This window comes from Moschus berezovskii, chromosome 14 (assembly GCF_049115385.1).
Source record: "Moschus berezovskii isolate FMDL1 chromosome 14, NW_MosBer_1.0, whole genome shotgun sequence".
Classification (NCBI taxonomy): Eukaryota; Metazoa; Chordata; class Mammalia; order Artiodactyla; family Moschidae; genus Moschus; species Moschus berezovskii.
Genome location: NC_142473.1, coordinates 69,779,238 through 69,793,510, shown reverse-complemented (window position 1 = coordinate 69,793,510; position 14,273 = coordinate 69,779,238). Strand labels below are relative to the sequence as shown.

Genomic DNA, 14,273 nt, shown 5'->3' with positions numbered 1-14,273 from the left:
TAACAGTTTGAGGTTTTTACATGACAATTTACTAGTGTGATTAAATGAGAATTTAACAACTCTCCCATTACCTTAATTGGAAATCATAAAATTATCTATACTGGCAGCAGTTATTCTTTATTAATATTATTAAGAGTGTCTAAGCTTTTTTTATGGCTCTAAATGAGCCACCAGGACTTCCCTGATGGCTTAGATGGTAAAGCATCTGCTTACAATGCGGGAGAGACCTGGGTTCAATCCCTGGGTTGGGAAGATCTCCTGGAGAAGGAAATGGCAACCCATTTCCCATCAAGAATAAGAATCCTACAGAGCTGACTATGGTTCACATCATGAACTCCTAATTGCGAAATTCAGACTTAAATTGAAGAAAGTAGGGAAAACCTCTAAACCAATCAGGTATGACCTAAATCAAATCCCTTATGATTATACAGTGGACGTGACAAATAGATTCAAGGGATTAAATCTGATAGAGTGCCTGAAGAACTATGGACGGAGGTTCCTAACATTGTACAAGAGGCTGTGATCAAAACCACGCCCAAGAAAAAGAAATGCAAAAAGACAAAAGGGTTGTCTGAGGAGGCCTCACAAATAGCTGAAGAAAGAGGAGAAGCTAAAGGCAAAGGAGAAAAGGAAAAATATATCCATTTGAATGCAGAGTTCCAAAGAATAGCAAGGAGAGAAAAGAAAGCCTTCCTCAGTGATCAATGCAAAGAAATAGAGGGAAACAATAGAATGGGAAAGACTAGAGATTTCTTCAAGAAAATTAGATATACCAAGGGAACATTTCATGCAAAGATGGGCACAATTAAGGACAGAAATGATATGGACCTAACAAAAACATAAGCTATTAAGAAGAGGAGGCAAGAATACACGGAAGAACTATACCAAAAAGATCTTCATGACCCAGATAACCACGATGGTGTCATCACTGACCTAGAGCCAGACATCCTGGAATGTGAAGTCAAGTGGGCCTTAGGAAGCATCACTACAAATAAAGCTAGTGGAGGTGGTGGAATTCCATTAACCTATTTCAAATCCTAAAAGATGATGCTGTGAAAGTGCTGCACTCAGTATGCCAGCAAATTTGGAAAACTCAGCAGTGGCCACAGGACTGGAAAAGGTCAGTTTTCATTCCAATCCCAAAGAAAGGCAATGCCAAAGAATGTTCAAACTACCACACAATTGCACTCATCTCACACGCTAGCAAAGTAATGCTCAAAATTCTCCAAGCCAGGCTTCAACAGTACATGAACCGTGAACTTTCAGATGTTCAAGCTGGATTTAGAAAAGTCAGAGGAACCAGAGATTAAAAAAAAAAAAAGAATGAGAATCCAGGATTCTTGCCTGGAAAATCCCACGGACAAAGGAGCCTAGTAGGCTACAGTCCATGGAGCTGCAAAATGTCGGACACGACCGAGCGACTTCACTTTTCAAGCTTTTCTTCTGGCTCTAAATGAAATACAATAATTAATATTTTATATTTAAAATGGAACTCAGATATAAAAATTATGAGTACTAAGAAAAGAATAAAATTGGGGTGGGGGAGAAGATAAAAAATCTCTCGAAGACTATGGAAATAAATCCCTATGAAGAGCAAAACAGGTTATAATTCCTAATCTTTCAAACGTGGGCAAACTAAAAATTGGAGTTTTATATCAACACCTGCCTTTTAATAAGCTCAATTAACCAACTCCTTGATTCTGAAAGTAAGATTCTCTTACACGTATTCTTATAAAAATCATTTTATTACAGGTGCTAATGTGAGAATTATTCCAGAATGAAAGACCAAGATGTAACTTGCGAATGGGAAGGTTAAGAATGGAGGGGGGTAAAAGGCTTTAAAAATGCCAGTAAGACCACCTTAATCTTCCCTCCATTTTTCCCCCTGTAAAATTGCACACACTGTGATATGAATATACTCCCATTCCTATTATCCAAAATGCATGTGGAATAATAATAAAGCCACAGAGCTCTAAAGCACATACAAACAGCCTTTGGCAAGGAAATAGCTATGTGTACAACTAAAGCTGTTATCAATCATACCGCCTCACACCACCTTTTCAGAGCTTTGGGGCCCAGATGAATAGGTACTCCTGACCTAAGACATCATTATTAATCTGAAATGTATCACTAAGCACCTGAGTGAAAAAACGCTATCAATTCTGGAAGACTTTCATAGCCAAACAATCCAGAACTGAGGCCAAAGACACAGCTTGCCAAAAGCACACACAGCTTGGCTTATTACATGTGCTAATTTAAACAACATTTTTTCTTTTCAAAATGCTGCATAAATTAGTGAAAGAAACTATTTTCGGTAAGAACATTTACTTTTTTCTAGTTATAAAGGTACAGAACTTTTAGTCTTCCATTCATATTTCCTCCTAGGAAGTATTTTCAACAATGTGTTTTAACATGGCTATCAATAGGGAAGATGACAATTGAAAGGAATTTTAACAAATCAGAACGCAAAAAATAAAATATTAAGTATGACATTCCAAAGTACAGTCTCTGGACAGAATGTACAAAAGAAGGCATTATATCCACTGTCAAAGTGGAGGCTCAGAAGTGAGACCGCATCAAGGGACTACTAAGATGTGCAGCGTGTCTGCGCAAATCATGCTACAGAGGCATGAATGGATGCTTAATGTCTGTCACAAACACCAACACAAATCATGAGGTAAACACGCCGGCTGAAGTGGGGGTGTGGTCAGCAAGACTGAATGAACAGGTGTAAGAGTAAGGGGAACAGCGCTGTTTACCAGCACTTGGTGGGTGACAGGCCTTGTAATGAGCACATATGCATTATCTCAATCTCTACTATTACCCCATTCAAAATTACTACAGTATATTAAAACTTAGGTCTAAAAGGAAATGACTGATTTTACTAGACCCCACAGCATATTTTCTTTTGCTCATGTAACAGAAAATATGCTATCAAAAGATATGACTGTCAACAACATGCAAGAATGTGAAATATTCCATACACGTATCTTTTTAGGGCTTCCCAGGTAGCACAGTGGTAAAGAATCTACCTGCCCATGCAGGAGAGACATGATCCCTAGGTTGGGAAAATCCCCTGGAAGAGGAAATGTCAACCCACTCCAGTATTCTTGCCTGGGAAATCCCATGGACAGAGGAGCCTGGCAGATTATAGTCCATGGGGTCACAAAGAGTCAGACACGACTGAGCACATAATCACAGATACATTTTTATGCAATTATATTTTAAAAAATTGTAAAAATATAAAGGATGAATAAAACTATATGGATGAGGAAGTATCAGGAAACAGTGTGGCTATGAAACCCACATGCAAGACTCTGCACAGGGCAACTTCAAATAATCTTGTCGAGCGAAAGGAGATGAGCTGACTTTATACACTTTTCAGGCCTAGGAGTCCTGAGGATAGATGAAGATAAGATTTCTCATTTTCATGAGATTACAGTAAAACATTTCTTTAAAAAAATTTTACCAACTACAAACTTGGCAACTGCAAGCTCAAGCTTTAACTATTGTTCTCTTTTGTCTTTAAATTTCACCTTGAACACTTCTCTCATCCCCAGGTCAGAACCCAAAATACTCAGTATTTTCAACTATTATCATAGTTGAAATAGTTCTATGTTGTCTGATTATCACTGGTTATTATTAGACCCAACACTGAAATACTTTAAACATCTGAATTTAAAATGTATAAGGCAGATATAACACAACACACAACCACAGCAACATAAACAAAGAGGTACAAATAAACACTAACTCAATCTTAAAGAACTTGACAGTTAAGAAACCTTCATCCTGTTGAAGACAATCGAAATAAAAACTTACCACTATCTTGGCCAAGATGCCATCATCACTTGCATCTAAGGTAACCACAGCTTTGTCAGTCTCTATTTCACATAAGGCATCTCCAGCACTCACAGCTTCACCTACAAAACAAGACTGGGTTTGTTTTGTTTTTTAAATATGAATATTAGTTATGTGAGTTGGTGGGTGTAAAGTGTTTAAAACATGATAATAAGTATCAAAATACTCAACAGCTATTTCTGGGCTGTGGAACGACAAGTAATTCTCATACTGTGTGTATGTCTGTGTGTTTCTGTTTATGTGTATATGTACACTTTGTCACATTTTCCAAAAGCCCAATAATGACATAAGTTATACCTCTTATAATAAAAAAGTGATTACAGAGATTGTCGAGCAAATATTAAATCACATTTTATGGAGAATAGTAGGGGGTGCATATCCTCCTCTGAACAAATCAATTCCAGACCCCACAGTCCTTTCTTTTGAATATATTTTGACTATTATTTCTTAAGAAAACAGTTTTACAATTAATAGCACCTCTTTAACATCTTAAGCGAATTCAGAAACCCTGCCGGCACAGAGCAAAAATGAATAAAAACATATGAAGCATGATGAGAGAAAATCAAAGACACAGCTAAGGTCAAATAAGGAATGTTTCTGTGGAACAGAAATGGTATGGATATTCAAAAATGCTGAGCAGAACCTGACCTGCTGGCTTCTGGATCAAAAAGCAGGTGGTACAGAGAAAGGGTGATGTATAGTGGTTTTCTTTGGTGCAAAGGGAACTAAAAGCAGGGTACAACTCACACTGATTCTCTCCTTAAGTCGAGGGTTGGATCATGGCTCCACTTATAATAGGAGACTGATAAAACAAGGAACCCAAACCTCTGACTAGAACTATGGCTTTAAATCAGAAGTATGGGTCTAATAAAGTACTAATAAGGGAACGAAAGACGACCTGAAGACCAGGAGCAGAGCCAAGCCACCCTCTGGTTCCATTACTGCGTCTGCCAGAACACCAAATATCAGCAAAATCAAGCAAAATCCCTGGATTGAGGGGTGGGGAAGGGGAGACTCAGGGAAGAGGTGGCAAGACACTGAAACTAAAACAAAAACATTCCCCTCAAAAGTAAATGGCAAAACAAAGTTCTAAAACATGAAGAAATTTAATGCCAAGAAAGAAAACCACAGAAATCAGGAATCAACTCAGAAATTCATTTCAGATGCAATCTGTTTAGTGCAACCCACCAAAGATTTTAAAATAAGTACCTTAAGGATGTTCAGAAACAGAAACAAAGGTAAAAGATTCATCACAAGAACAAGAAATTAAAAAAGAAAACTAACGTACAGAAACAAAACATTATCAGGTTGAAAGGGGAAAAAAGAACTGGAAATTTTAGAAATGAAAAATACAGTGAATGAAATTTTATTAAAAAAACAGTCAATGGGTATGCTCTACAGGTGAGGTAGTAAAAGAACGATTTGGTATGAACTGCCTGGAACTTAACATGAGCAGACAAAAAGTTAAGCAGAAAAGAGCAGTTAAGGACATAAACGGAGGCTGCAACGGCTGTCCAAAGGCGTTCCAAGGAAGAGGTGGGAGAGAACATGGAGAAATGGCGACCGAAGCGACAACTGCTGAGCGTTCCCTGGAACTGAAGCGAGGCGTGTGTCTTCAGAATGGAGGAGCACTGAGTGAGCCTACAGTGTGGTGATCCAGCATGCGCAGACCTGGAGGGGACACAGGGAGTCTTGGAACTTGCTGGAAATACTCTGCATTGTGACTTGGTGTTGGTAACCGGGATACATGTGCATATAAAAATTAACTGAGTTTACACTTTGTGCACGTAATACCTTGATAAAAAGAATTACTGTATACATGTGACTCCACATGGTAGATACACTGTACAGAAGTTGCATACAGTCAACAATAGAAACGCAATTTTAAACTCTATCAGAGGGAAAAAAAACAGATTACCTCAGTGGAATGACAGACTGAGAGCACACTTCTCAGCAGCTGCAATAGAGGTCAGAAGGCAATGGAGTAATATCTTCAAAAAGCTGAGGAAAAATAACTGTCTAGAATTTTATATGCAGCCAAACCACCATTCAAGAATGAAGGAAAAGTATTCTTTAGATACACAAAAGCTAAGAAAATTTACCACTTATTGATGAGCTACTACAAAATGCAGTTTATCAAAAACAAAGGCAGACAGAGGGGACTCATGGCCTATGCAAAACAAGTTAGCACAGGAAATGATACAGTGTTAACTTCTGATCATTTAAAAGGTAATTTCTGAGGGGTTAAAAAGTTTACAACTCAAACACTAAAAAAATAGTAAGATGGATAAGGTTATTTTTGGCTTGATAAAACATACAGAACTTTGATATAGACAGGAGAAAAAAATACTGGATAACTCTACATTCCACTGGCAAAATATAATTAAATATGTATCCTAAAAACTTAATGGTATATGCCAAAAAATATAAAAATGGAAATTCAACCTGCAACATTCATAAAAGCAGGAAATACAGAAAATAACAAAACGTATCATCTAATTAAAGGCAGATGAATGAAAAGAAAAAAATCAAAGAATAAAAACAGAAAACACAAATATGGCAGAAGTTCAAACATACCAGTAACTGCAATTAATATAAGTGGATTAAGACCACCGACTGAAAGTAAGAGATTATCAAAACAAAAAAATAAAATCTGTGTAAATGTTACTTATAAGAAACAGACCTAAAACAAAAACAGAGTAAAAGGAGAAAGAAAAATATAAAACACAGAAACACACCCCCTTGCATACCCACCAAAAATAGCTGGCATAGCAATATGAATAGGCATACTCAATAAAAGAACATGAAGGAAAATCTAAAACGCAGAAATAACAAATATGCTCTAGAAGTTCACTGTACTAAAACTCCTTCACTGAATACCAAGATTTTCACATAGATGGCTATAATATACCTCAGTTAAAATAGCTCAGAACAACCAATACAAACTATTTTAATGAAATAAACTATCTGTTAGATATTTACTGAACACCTAATAGGCACTCTCTGTCTAATCCCAGAGAGATTTTCCTACTTAACCAATATTTATTGAAAATATATTATGGCACTGAGGATTCAACAGTGAGGGGAAAACAAAAAATAGTTAAGATTTCTGACCTCACGAAGCTTCCTTACTATCTTGTGACAAATTAAGTGGAAATTACAGTGGGATTAGGTGAAGTCAGGATGCTATGGCAACATTCAGGAGGGGCATCCAATTCAGTTTTTGGTAGATGAGAGACGGTTTTCTTAAAAAAAAAAAATTAAAAAAAAATCTGTGCCTGAAAAGATGAGGAGGAGGCAATCTAGTAAAGGGGCAAGTGATCCAGGCAGAAGGCACAGCATACCCAAAACCCCCGAGAATAGGGAACTTCAAAGGATCTGGCTAACAGTATCTGAGAGAAGTGAGCAGAGATTAGGCTGGTGAAGTAAGCAGGAATCAAACCCAAAAAGGAATCTTTGTCTGTCACTCAGAGAAAGCTACTGTGCCAGATTATACAATCTCACACTACTTCTTTATCTGACACATTTCAGGGTAGTTGGACAGGCTACACTGCAAACGGAAAGGAATCATATCCTAATACGTTTCTGTTGTAACCATGGAAAAAACAACTGAAAGAGGCAACCTAGCAGTTAAATCCTTCTTTTAGACACCCAGGAAAGAAATTCTGCCCGTAGGAAAACTATAAAATAGTGTTTTATCATTTGTGCTTGCCTGTTTCAAATTCCAAACACCCTTTGAAAATCATTCACAAATTGTATCTCAGCCATAGATCAACCTAAGTCATTTTGTTCCTATTCCTGAATCCCTAAAGTAGTTGTAATTAATCACAAGTTGCACTGTGAAATGTTATGCTTCCTCTATTTACCAAACTATGAACTTCACAACAGGAACAGGACGCCCCTCAGGTGTTTCATACTCTGCATTCCCCAGGACGCCAGGTAGTGCCTCATACATAATGAGTGTGAGATTAAAGCATTTCAGGAAAAAATTGAAGTAATATCACAATCCCTCATTTCCTTATAAGGTATACATCAAACTGTCCTTTAAACAAAGCTGCACTGTTTCTTTCAGTTCTACATTTGACATTTAAAAACTTATGTATCCTGTCTCCTTTTTATTTTAATGTACACCCATTCACAAAGAACAGACATATATATTAGCTATAACAGAGTCCTTAGAAGAAGATAAAATGTAAAGAAACACAGAAGCATCTAATTATGTGGTGAACTTTCCCCAGGAACCACAGCAAGGTTTAAAACATTGTATTATTATGTAAGGCACATTACCTCTAATATCACACAACTAAGGTTCTACATACACATCAATAATCAAAGATAAAGTGAACGCCAAAGAAAAACTTTGAGCCACGAGGATTCCAAATATTCTCCGTTTCCGCCTTGGTCAACAATTTATTGCTATAACTTGGAAAGCCTGCAAGGCACAGGAGTTACAAGGAGCTCTTCCAACACAGACACAGGTTTATTCCAAGCCCTGACACTTACTGGTTGGTAATTTTCACCAAGTTATTTATTAATCTCTCTCTGACTCTAAGGAAGATTTTGAATTTACAGCCATTAGGAAAAAAAAGTCATGAACCTGCCAATGTTAACTCTTCACATACCTTTTCAAAAAGTACTTCAGGACATCTTTAGATTAAGAAGTTAGATATGTTATGAATGAGCATTGAGAACCAAGATTCATTCTAGTGCCCTACCGCGTGCACACTCAATTATTTCAGACAGATCATTCACACGTTTAGTACATAAGGCATTCATTGGTAAGCACCGGGTATAAGTAAACACCACAGTAAGATGTGGCTCAGAGTCTAGAGGAGAAGCCTGCGAGGCTAGCACGGAGCATCCCGGCTGGCGTGAGGCGACAGGCGGCTCCTCTGCGGCCGCGGAGGAGGGCTGCCTGGCTGTAGAAGGAGCCGGCGGCCTCGCCGTGTCCTGCGCGTCCCTGCGCCATCGCCTCGCGGTGCGGGTCAGCAGCCGAGGTGGAGCGGGCCCGGAGCGAGAGTGCGGGCCCCAGGAGGGGCCGGAGCAGAGGCCCGCCCGGGGGCCGCTCCCCAGCACCGAAGCCAGCATCGTCATCAAGCCGAGCCTTGGTCCCGGTGGGCGGCTGAGGACTGGAGTACACGCAGGCGTCCCTTCTCTTTCAGATTCTGGGTGTGTCCAGACCAGACAGTAAACGGTGATCTGTATCAACTAAGCACATTCTATGACTTTCTGCAAAATAATTCTGTTCTGCCGAATGTGACGGATCAAAAGGTGTGTGTGGGGGTAGGGGTGGGAGACAGAGTAAGTCACGTGGACATGAACATTAAAGGAAACACCTCGTCTTAGTGTTAAAATGAACCACGAAGACAACTATGATGAGAGACAAAAATAATTGTTCATCAACACAAATACTTACTACCTGCCCTATGTGAATGACACTGTGCAAGGCCCGATGGTAAATAATAATAAAATAGACAGACCTGCTTCAAGACGTTTCTAGTCTGACGGAGGAAGACGACTAACAAGCAGGCCAAGAAGTCCCATCCAGTCAGTGCCCACCACCCTGGGAGGATAGAGAAGGGGCCCCTAGTCAGGGTTTGCCAACTCTTTCCATCACACATGAAAAGATACCATTTGTATCCCCACGGCCCAGGCAACTCAGCTCCTAGGCCATCTGTAGTCCTACTCTGAGGGCTGAAGGCATGAGTAGTTGTTTGAGAAGGAAACTGCTAGGCAAAGCTAACCTCCCTTACATCCCTCTGGCTCTTACATTGTACTGCAATGCCCATCACACATGTGGCTAGTGGCTATTACACTGGACACTGCAGACACAGAACACTTCCATCACCACAGAAAGCTCTGTTGAATAACATAATCTGTAATTCCATTCACCAACTCTAGAATTCTGACATAATAGAAATATTAACAATAAATGTGAAATGCTATTCATAATGATGAAATGTGATTCAGCAGCAAAAGGAATGAATTGCTGATACATGCTACAACATGGATGAACTGCAAATTCATGCTAAACCGAAGAAGCCAGTCACAAAAGGCTTCATAAAACATGATTCTATTTACATTAAATGCAAATTTTTAGACACAAAGAGAAGGCAAATTTTTAGAGACAAAAGCAGATCAAGAAAGTGATAAGAGAAAGAAGTGACTGCAATCAAGCATTAGGGAATTTTGGGGGGTGAGAGAAATGCTCTAAAACTGGATTTCGATGATGGTTTCAGAACTCTATATATTCACTAAAAATCACTGAATTGTGCATTTAAAATAGGTGAAGACTACAGTGTGCATATTATACCTCAAAAGCTGTTAAAATAGTAGTATACTGAAACAACACAAGTTATTTGTGAAACACACATTTAAAAAATTTTTCATTTTAGCATCCAAACATGTATACAAAACCCCAGATAAAAACAGAAACCAAAGCCATCTACAATAAAAGCCAGAGACCCATTGAACTTTCCAGTAGCACCTGGTAATAACAATTCAGTGATCAACTCATCCAAGACAGTTTTATTTCTGAATTCTATACACTATAATAGTTAGGTACAGTCTAAGGTTTGCTCAAAAATTGTTTGAAATATTCAAGATTCCCAGTCACATGACAGAAGGAAAGCCCACATAAAATGACGGTTTCTGACAAGTAAGAAACACCAAGAGTGGCGGCAGTAACGTGGCTGATGAAGCAAGTTCTACATGGGTTCCAGACGTGGCCAAGGAGCTCACAAAATCGTCAGTATCTCAGCCTAGCTTTGCTCCAGTGTTTCAGGATATGCTCTTAAATATCTCAAGAAAGAAAACAATGTTTTTCATACCCTTAAATATGCTCTCACAATAGGAGGGAACAATAATAGTTTCTTCCTTTTTGTTGTTTTAACAGATTTGACCTTCCAGTTCAGTTCCGTTCAGTTGCTCAGTCATGTCCAACTCTTTGCGACCCCATGATTTGACCTTTAAATTGATGAAAAAATAATCTATATACACTTTAAATAAAAATATCTGATGCACACATCCCCCATCAAATAACAAGCTTGTAATAAAAATGTGGAATTGCAGTATAATTCACCTTTCAGCAGATTTTGAAATTGTACGTTACCTAGCATTTTTGAACTGTTTTCTCTAACTTAATGATGCATATTCTTTACTTAATCCTCAGACTGAAGTTAAGTATTGTAATATTCATTATGAAACTACTTTTCTAACACTCATTAGATCAATAAAGATGGGAACAATTTACATGCGGTATTATTACATGTTTCCGTGTGATGACAGTGGTTATCAGGAGGCTGTGACCACTTGGCTGTACAAGAGCGAATGGAAGTCCCTCACCCACTCCCTGTCCATGGAATGTGCACTCTGCTTGCCTTCCCAGCCCTAGAAGCTGCTCATGGACATAGCCATGAGATACAATTCTGGTAGTGAGATCACCTGGACAGTGTATGTGAGTGAGCCCAGTCAAGGCCTCTGTATACTTTTAAGATTCTTGCTGGTGGTGTGGGGTTCAACCCGGCCCGTGGCCTCTCATGAAAGTCCCCTTGTTTATTAAACTTGTCACGTTATCAAACTGGAGCCTCTTTCTTCCATTTCTCCCGACCTTCCATGTATGAGGCAGATTTCAGATGTCACTCAGGAAACTCCTGAGGAGGTTATGAAACACTATGACTTCAAAAAAGAGAAGGAAACTGAGTTATCACAGAATTCTGAAGTCAAGGATTTATCTTAGATATCATCTGGTTCAACTCACTCCCAGATATTTCATGGCAGAGTGGGAACCCCAAAGAACAAATCCAGGCAAATGTTAGTTTTTAAGACCCAACTGCCATCCACCAAAGGTTATCAGATCATTCAGTTCAGTTCAGTTCAGTTCAGTCGCTCAGTCGTGTCCGACTCTCCGCGACCCCATGAATCACAGCACGCCAGGCCTCCCTGTCCATCACCAACTCCCGGAGTACACTCAAACTCACGTCCACAGAGTCGGTGATGTCATCCAGCCATCTCATTCTCCATTGTCCCCTTCTCCTCCCGCCCCCAACCTTTCCCAGCATCAGAGTCTTTTCCAGTGAGTCAACTCGTCGCATGAGGTGGCCAAAGTATTGCATTAGCCTTAGCTTAAAAATAAATTAGATTCAAAATTAGATACATTATTCTTTTTCATGAAAAAAATTTCAATCCTCTTAAATGTCTGAAAGTTTAAACTCAGTGTTTGAAATAACAGTAACCATACAATAAAGATCTCAAGATAAAAAGTTTTTTCAAATGTAGCTAGTGAGATAAAAAGTATATAAAAATTTTTCTTACAGAATATAAATGTTTTTAACACATAATGATAGAACCAAGTTGTGTTATCAAGCACTAAATACACTAAGCCATATATAATCCTACCCATGTGTACAATAAAGAACTAAATTATGTTCACACACACCAAAAAAAATTCACAAAGGTGATGAACTTAAAAAAGAAGCCAGTGAATTGTGGAGAACCAAGGATTTAAACATCTCTATTACTTATGTGTACTGGTAAACATTTCTCCTCAGTTGGTAGAACACAGAATTTTAAAAGCAACCACCAAGGAAACAGCCTCCAAGGGCTTCAAGTAAATCCTGGCTTGTCCTATATGAAAATAGCACATGTAATCAAAATTAAAAAAGAACAGAATGATGAAACCATTGTCTCCTGGCTCTTCATCATATTCACCATATTCTAATGGCTGTGAATAACTTATGAGACTGCCAGTGAGCTGAAAGACCAAGAGATAAATGTGGTCCAAAGAACCCTCTTATCTATTAATACTTGCCCCTCAGGTCTCAAAGTGTGAAGAAATTTAATCTTTTCATAATAATCTTAAAAGGCTGGTCTGTGTCTGAATCATTATTTAATGACACCAACAGTCTGTCATGCTGAATGTGGAAATAGCCAAAGGCCTGTAATTCATCAGGAAAAAAGAAACTTAAAAATAGATTCCAACTGACTGCATTATTAATAAAGGTGGAACTTTCTTAGATACTGATAATTATTTTAAAAGGTGGCAGCAACCCTGCAGAGCCAATGGCTCAAAATGCTTCCTAATGAAGCACTGGTCCTTTCATTTATATGACATTTGTCTTTCTCAAATTCTAGAAAAGTCTCTGTCAGTTTTGGTTTTGTTTTTTTTTTTTTGGTATTACCTCTTCCTCATTCTCTTTTTGTCCTTGTGGAATTCTTCCTATTGGGTTAGTAGAGGATTCTCATTCTATTCTTCACGTCTCAGCTTCTCTTTTATATTTTCTACTGTTTTATCTCACTGCTGCATGCAGAATAATTTTCTCAGGTTGGACTTCATGAAACCTTTGGTCAGTCTACATTTTAACCCAAATCTGAGTTTTACAATTTCTAATTTTGGAGACAATATTTTCCATTCCTAGAAGTTCTACTTGTCCTTTTCAAATATGTCTGGATTGTGTTTGTCTTTTTTCATAGTTTCAATTCCTTCTCTTACAAGTTTTATCATTTCAAACATATGTTTTGATATATGCAGTAATTCCAATTAACTGAAGTTCTTGGAGGTCTAATTCTGCTGCTTGTTATGTCTAATAACTTTTGCTCCTAAAAGACAGCTTCCATGTCAATTACTAAATCTGGAATTGTGAATTTGTGGCTAAAGTGGGACTTTATCTGGGAATCTTGTGTGAACTGGCTTAGAGACTATGTTTTCCATAATAATGGCATCTGCCAAGTAACCCAGGAAGATTATCAGCCCAGGACTGCTTCACCTCTACTTGTGCGTTCCCAGAAAATGCAAATACTACAAATCTGAACCCCCAAAGCCTCATGAGAAGAGGCCTATGAGAGAACATTTTCAACAGAGTAGGCATTTTAATTCCAAGTCAAACAAGTATATTTGTCTGTTATCATATGGCTTTAGAGGGCTTCCCAGGTGGCTTGATGGTAAGAAATTTGCCTGCAATGCAGGAGACCTGGGTTCTGTTGCTGGGTTGGGAAGATACCCTGGAGAAGGAACTGGCAATCCACTCCAGTAGGCTTGCACGGGAAATCTCATGGACAGTGGAGTCTAGCAGGCTACCGTCCATGGGGTCGCAAAAGAGCCTCCTTGTATCATACCTCCCGTCTCCTATACTGGCCCAGTCCACAGATCCAAACTCCTGCGGCAAGGCCCATTCTATCATTTGTCTGATTGCCTTTCTAGCACCCCAGTCCTGCCTCTTACCCACAAGAATTGGGTACTTGTCTCTCATACTGCCAAACTTGTACCCCCACTTGTAGCCTTCTTCCCAACCCCAATGCCTGTCGTCACTGCTATGAATGGCTCATTCCCTAGAATCACAGCACAGCCCTGTCATACTCTGAACTCCTACCCACTGCCTAAACTCTCTCTATACCACTTCATAAGCACTAGGCTG

General features: G+C 38.8%; 1 protein-coding gene across 1 annotated transcript in view; it reads right to left on the bottom strand.

Annotated features, from left to right (window-relative positions):
• The window catches only part of PDHX (pyruvate dehydrogenase complex component X), a 73,682-nt gene that overhangs the window by 33,046 nt on the left and 26,363 nt on the right, over positions 1-14,273 (bottom strand). Inside the window, exon 3 of the mRNA XM_055423828.2 lies at positions 3,823-3,923. Coding sequence (XP_055279803.2) covers positions 3,823-3,923 — 101 coding nt within the window. The remainder of the gene's footprint in view (positions 1-3,822; positions 3,924-14,273) is intronic.